This window comes from Branchiostoma belcheri, unplaced genomic scaffold, assembly GCF_001625305.1.
Source record: "Branchiostoma belcheri isolate BF01 breed outbred unplaced genomic scaffold, Haploidv18h27 scaffold33, whole genome shotgun sequence".
Lineage (NCBI taxonomy): Eukaryota > Metazoa > Chordata > Leptocardii > Amphioxiformes > Branchiostomatidae > Branchiostoma > Branchiostoma belcheri.
This window is the reverse complement of record NW_017803943.1, coordinates 2,670,902-2,677,214: the sequence shown is the minus strand read 5'-3', so window position 1 is coordinate 2,677,214 and position 6,313 is coordinate 2,670,902. Positions and strand designations below refer to the sequence as shown.

Here is a 6,313-nt window from a genome sequence, read left to right as displayed (position 1 = left end):
CTGCGCTCATGTTGCATATAGACGCATTCCATAATTACTCTACAGCACAAAAGCGGATGCTTCTTATACTCCACCCAATAGTAAATGATGCATAATGTAGTATTCTGAGTAGTATACCTAAAACTGAAATATATTTCTGCTTCTTTTGTTCACGAGTTTGCCGGCCCACAAACTGTAAACTGGATGACTAAACTCCATCGGCGTGTTATCTCTCTATTTGGCCAATTTCTACTATTTCCAGCCGCGCCCTCAAGCCTGGTAGAGGCTAGTAAAACATTGTTATCACAGCTGCCTTGTGGTTGAACGAGTCTTTTTCCGTGGTGGCATCTCACTTCTGCGGAGCCACTTGGCGTCTTCGCTGGTGTCTCTTGCCAAAGTACATCAACACGCCGCCTATACCCATTAAACCCACGGCACAGCCCACGCATGCCAGCGCGATTGTGAGGGACATGTCGTTCCCAGAACCGGTAGATTTGAAAGTTTCCCATCCTGCAAGAGAACGATAGAATTCGTACTTTTGACAACTGTTGAACACGAAAAACAGGCTAAAACGTACATGTATCAACATGTGTACACAAGAACATAAACAGCTAATGAACCAAAGGATGAAGATAGTGTTCACGTACCTACTAAGCTTGTCTGGTTAGTGGTGGTCGGAGAAACAGTTGTTTCTGGGGGTGTTGGCCGTTGGGTGGTCTGGTCGGTAGCGGTGCGCTGTGTATTACGGACCATAGTGATGAGTGGAGTTGCTTTACGTCGGCGTTCTGGCGTCGTGGGTATCTGGGTAGTTTGCTGCCATGAAGCTGGAATTGGAAGAAATGACGTGTCATCCAAACACCTGATATTTGCTCCTGAGCTAACTTCAGCCTTTATAGCAACTTGAATGGTAGTAAATCTCATGCATGTTAATTACATATGACGATCAGAAATGGCTTTCCTCGTTTATGACATGGTCATGTCGTCTTTTGTCACAGACAACGCAATGAAACATCTGTCATCCAGGTTACTAATAGGAGTACGTACTTGTTTCACAGTGATCTCCTTCATAGCCAGGAGCACAGTCACAGGTATAGCTGTTGACGCCGTCCACGCAAGTTCCCCCATTTTGACAGACCACACCAGGACAGTCGTCGGTGTCTGCATGGACATATTGGAATGTCAGTTGCTAGTAATATGCTTCCAAGAAAAAGTAACTTGAAAAAAATCTAATGCATGCATATGATGTCATGAAGGTCAGAAATGGCTTTCCTCGTTTTCGACATGGTCGTATCATCTTTTCTTACAGACAATGCAATGAAACATCCAGGTTACTTCATTTTAAAAATTAGAACTTACTTGTTTCACAGTGATCTCCTTCATAGCCAGGAGCACAGTCACAGGTATAGCTGTTGATGCCGTCCACGCAAGTTCCGTTATTTTGGCAGATGACACCAGGACAGTCGTTGGTGTCTGCATTGACATATTGGAATGTCAGTTACTAGTAACATGCTTCCAAGAAAAAGCAACTTGAAAAAAATCTAATGCATGCATATGACGGTCAGAAATGGCTTTCCTCGTTTTCGACATGGTCGTTTCATCTTTTCTTACAGACAACTCAATGAAACATCCAGGTTACTTTATTTAAAAAATTAGTACTTACTTATTTCACAGTGATCTCCTTCATAGCCAGGAGCACAGTCACAGGTATAGCTGTTGATGCCGTCCACGCAAGTTCCATTATTTTGACAGACCACACCAGGACAGTCGTCGGTGTCTGCATCGACATATTGGGATGTCGACGGTTAATATGCTTCTAAGAAAAAGCAACTTGAATTGTAGCAAAACTCATGCATTACAAATATCGAACGGCAATGACTTTCTCCGTTTACGACATGGTCGTTTCGTCTGTTTCAAAGACAACGCAATGAAACATCGATATCTGTCATCCAGGTTACTTCATTCCTGATAGGAACACTTACTTGTTTCACAGTGATCTCCTTCATAGCCAGGAGCACAGTCACAGGTATAGCTGTTGACGCCGTCCACGCAAGTTCCGTTATTTTGGCAGATGACACCGGGACAGTCGTCGGTGTCTGCATTGACATATTGGGATTTCAGTTAATATGCTTCCAACGAAAGAAAAAGCAACTTGAATTGTATAAAATCTCATGTATACATGTATTACATACACGACGATCATAAATGGCTTTCCTCGCTTACGAAATGGTCGTTTCGTCTTTTTTGCAGGCAATATCTGTCGTCCAGGTTACTTCATTTTAAAAATAAGTACTTACTTATTTCACAGTGATCTCCTTCATAGCCAGGAGCACAGTCACAGGTATAGCTGTTGACGCCGTCCACGCAAGTTCCGTTATTTTGGCAGATGACACCGGGACAGTCGTCGGTGTCTGCGTCGTTAATGTCGACAGGTAATATGCACCCAAGAAAAAGCAACTGTATAGCAAAACTCATGCATTGCAAATAACGAACAGCAATGGCTTTCCTCGTTTACGACATGGTCGTTTCGTCTTCAAAGACAACGCAATAAAACATCTGTCGTCCAGGTTACTTTATTTTAAAAATTAGTACTTACTTGTTTCACAGTGATCTCCTTCATAGCCAGGAGCACAGTCACATGTATAGCTGTTGACGCCGTCCACGCAAGTTCCGTTATTTTGGCAGATGACTCCGGGACAGTCGTCAGTGTCTGCATTGACATACAAATGTATTGGAATGTAATTTTGTTTCCAAGAAAAAGCAACTGTATAGCAGAACTCATGCATTACAAATAACGAACAGCAATGGATTTCCTCGTTTACGACATGGTCGTTTCGTCTTTTTTGCAGGCAACGCAATGAAACATCTGTCATCCAGGTTCCTAATATGAGTACTTACTTGTTTCACAGTGAGTTCCTTCATAGCCAGGGTTACAGTTACAGGTATATCTGTTGACGCCGTCCACGCAAGTTCCCCCATTTTGACAGACCACACCAGGACAGTCGTCGGTGTCTGCGTTGACATATTGGGACGCCAGTTGATATGCACCCAAGAAAAAGCATCTTGAATTGTAGCAAATTTCATGCATATTACATATGACGATCAGAAATGGCTTTCTTCGATTACGACGTCGACATTGTAGTGTTGCCTCTTTATTTTTTACAGACGACGCAATGAAACATCTGTCATCCAGGTTACTTCATTCTTAAATTATAAAAGGAGTACCTACTTGTTTCACAGTGAGTCCCTTCATAGCCAGGGTTACAGTTACAGGTATATCTGTTGACGCCGTCCACGCAAGTTCCACCATTTTGACAGACGACACCACGACAGTCGTTGGTGTCTGCATTGACATATTGGGACGACAGTTAATATGCACACAAGAAAAAGCAACTTGAATTGTAGCAAATCTCATGCATGTTCTTAAAAGGAGTACTTACTTGTTTCACAGTGAGTTCCTTCATAACCAGGGTTACAGTTACAGGTATATCTGTTGACGCCGTCCACGCAAGTTCCACCATTGTGACAGGTCACACCACGGCAGTCGTTGGTGTCTGTATTGAATTGACATATTGGGATGTCGACAGTTAATATGCTTCTAACTTAAGAAAAAGCAATTTGAATTGTAGCAAACCTCATGCATATTACATATGACGATCAGAAATGGTTTTCCTCGTTTTCACATGGTCGTTTCGTCTTTTTTCTTGTAGAGAAGGCAATGAAACATCTGTAATTCAGGTTACTTTATTCCTAATAGGAACACTTACTTGTTTCACAGCGATATCCTTCATAGCCAGGGTTACAATTACAGGTATAGGTGTTGACGCCGTCCACGCAAGTTCCTTGGAGACAGGTCGCACCGCAACAGTCGTCGTCGTCTGCATGGACATATTGGGATGTCAGTTAGTATGCTTCCAAGAAAAAGTAACTTGAATTGTAGCAAATCTCATGGATTACTAATTTACATGAACGGCGCGCTTCTGTGAAAAAGACGACTTGGTCCTGTCGTCTTTTTCACAGACGAAACAAGGCAATGCCAATGAAAGATCTGTTATCCAGGTTGATTAATTCTTATTTGTTATATTTCCGACTTTTCAAGACAGAATTTTGACACGAGAATGAAGAGCCATGCAGGCAGTCTACTTACGCGTTCCGCAGACCACCCCGATATCCTCGTTGTGCCCGCAGTTATGATTGGCCCACCCTCGGTGACTGCATTGGGATATGCGCGACTCACTGCCGGTACAGGCCACGTCATCCATCCAAATCGGGTCCGAGCCTGGACTGAAGAATGTGCTTCGATGTGCGCATCGGTGGCCCAGCTGACGGCAAACAACTCGTGCTTCTTCCATCCCCCAACCGTCATCACAGATCGTTCCCCATTGGCCGTTGTGCATCACCTCAACTCTCCCCTCGTTAGCGACGCTTCCACCTCGGAGACGGACTCCGTCATCTAGAGCGGATAGAAATACATGTGCAAATGTTTATACTGAATCAGATCTGAATTTCAAGTTGCCTCTTCCAGGCATCGGGAAGTAGCTGGTGGCCGGCAAAACTCCTCTGGCTAATGGATGCTGTCTTGCCACCGAAAGGGATTTGCTGGCAGATTATAGAATATCGACCAGATAGACAGATGACATGCCATGGGAGTTGGTCCGCGTTCAGAGAACAGTTTGGGAGCGGCAAGCTGTTCTATCAGCGCGGACCAACTCCGGAGCTCCCCTGGCATATCATCTGTCTATTTGGTCGACTACTGCTCTTTCCGACCGCTTCCCGAAGCTAGCCGGTAGAGGCTAAGACATATATACATTGTATTTGCCCGAAACAAAATGCTTCAAAGAAGCCACGCGTGACAAGCCCCACTGGGTCAGTGTACTGACGAAGATCAGAGTGACTGCTCTAGGTGAGAGAACTTTTTGTGCTGCTGTGAAGTTTTTAACTTTAAACAGGTGCCGTGGTATCTATCTTCAAAGTTTCCCCGATGTTTCCCATCGAAAATGAAGAGTCTACTTACTCGGTATACAGATAACCCCAGCATCCTCGCCGTGATTACAGTTATGATTGCCCATTCCGTTGTGGTCACACTGGCCCAAGTTCGTCTCGCTGCCGGTACAGTGCACGTTGTCCATCCATATTTGCCCCGAGCCTTGGCCGAAGAAGGCCTGGCCTTTCGCTTCCTGCGCACCAGAAAACCCCAACTGACGGCAAACAACTCGTGCATCTGCAGTTTCCCAACCGTCATCACAGATCGTCCCCCATTGACCGCTGAAGAACACCTCAACTCTCCCCTCGTGAGCGCCGCTTCCGCCTTGGAGACGGACGTCTACAGCTATAATAAAATGAAACACATTTAATTAGGCAAAGGTAACACTTGCAAAGCAAATTACGTATGTATCATGTCTACCTTCGGATCCAGCTTAACACACTACTGGCCCGGAACGACTCAACATTGGGAGCCATAACTACCGGGCCGGGTAAGGAGTTCCACTGTGGGATAGTAGGGGGAAAAAGAGAATCTGTAAGTGGATGTGCGTGTATTTATAGGCCGATGTTTAAGTGCACGTGACTCCCTCGGGTACGCCCCTGTGTGGTCTCAGGCCAGGGTTGTAATCTTTTACAAAATGTATGTCAATCGCACACGAAAATGCAGAGCTGTGCATTCTACTTACATACGGTCCCTGCACAAGTAACTCCAACATCCTCGTTGTGGACACAGTTATGAGCGCCCCACCCTGGGTGACTGCAATGGGAGATACTCGTCTCACTACCGCTACAGCCCAACTCATCCAGCCATATTGGATCCGTGCCTCCGCCAAAGTACCCAACGCTCAGTGCACCCGAAAAGCCCAGCTGACGGCAGATCACTCCTGCGTCTTCCATTCCAAAATTGTCATCGCAGATCGTTCCCCATTGGCCGTCGTGAAACACCTCAACTCTCCCCTCGTTGACGTTGCTTCCGTCTCGCAGACGGACGGCTGGAATTTAAGGAGAAAAAAAATACAAACTTTACCGATCTGATTTTCGTGTCAAGGAGACGAATTTGCACTGCAGCACAGGTGAATGCATCTATAGCAGCGACACCTGTGCTCCAGTACAATGTGAACAGGTCAGAATCGCCACGAGGAAGGTGACAGACGGTCACCGAAACGTCAGCTGAATAAAAGACTTGGTTGTGTAGAAATAGTCTCTTTACTCTTTTTTGTCCATTTTACAACTGTTTTGTACGATTTACAGTATGGTTTAAAACTTTTTTTTTTGAAACGGCCGAAAATTCATGCGTGCGTGGATGTCATCCATGTAATCAAATCAACATGGCCTTATCGGCATATGCATATCA

At 45.0% G+C, this 6,313-nt stretch overlaps 1 protein-coding gene across 1 annotated transcript; it reads right to left on the bottom strand.

Moving 5' to 3' along the window:
• Positions 1-1,006: 1,006 nt before the first annotated feature.
• LOC109475160 (fibropellin-1-like) lies at positions 1,007-5,636 on the bottom strand. The gene is made up of 12 exons (XM_019775694.1): positions 5,615-5,636; positions 4,991-5,305; positions 4,124-4,429; positions 3,744-3,854; positions 3,417-3,530; positions 3,206-3,319; positions 2,573-2,686; positions 2,274-2,387; positions 1,959-2,072; positions 1,640-1,753; positions 1,336-1,449; positions 1,007-1,137 (listed from the first exon to the last, which is right to left on the bottom strand). Exons 1-12 carry the CDS (start codon positions 5,634-5,636, stop codon positions 1,007-1,009), a joined length of 1,683 nt encoding a protein of 560 aa, XP_019631253.1.
• Positions 5,637-6,313: the final 677 nt, after the last annotated feature.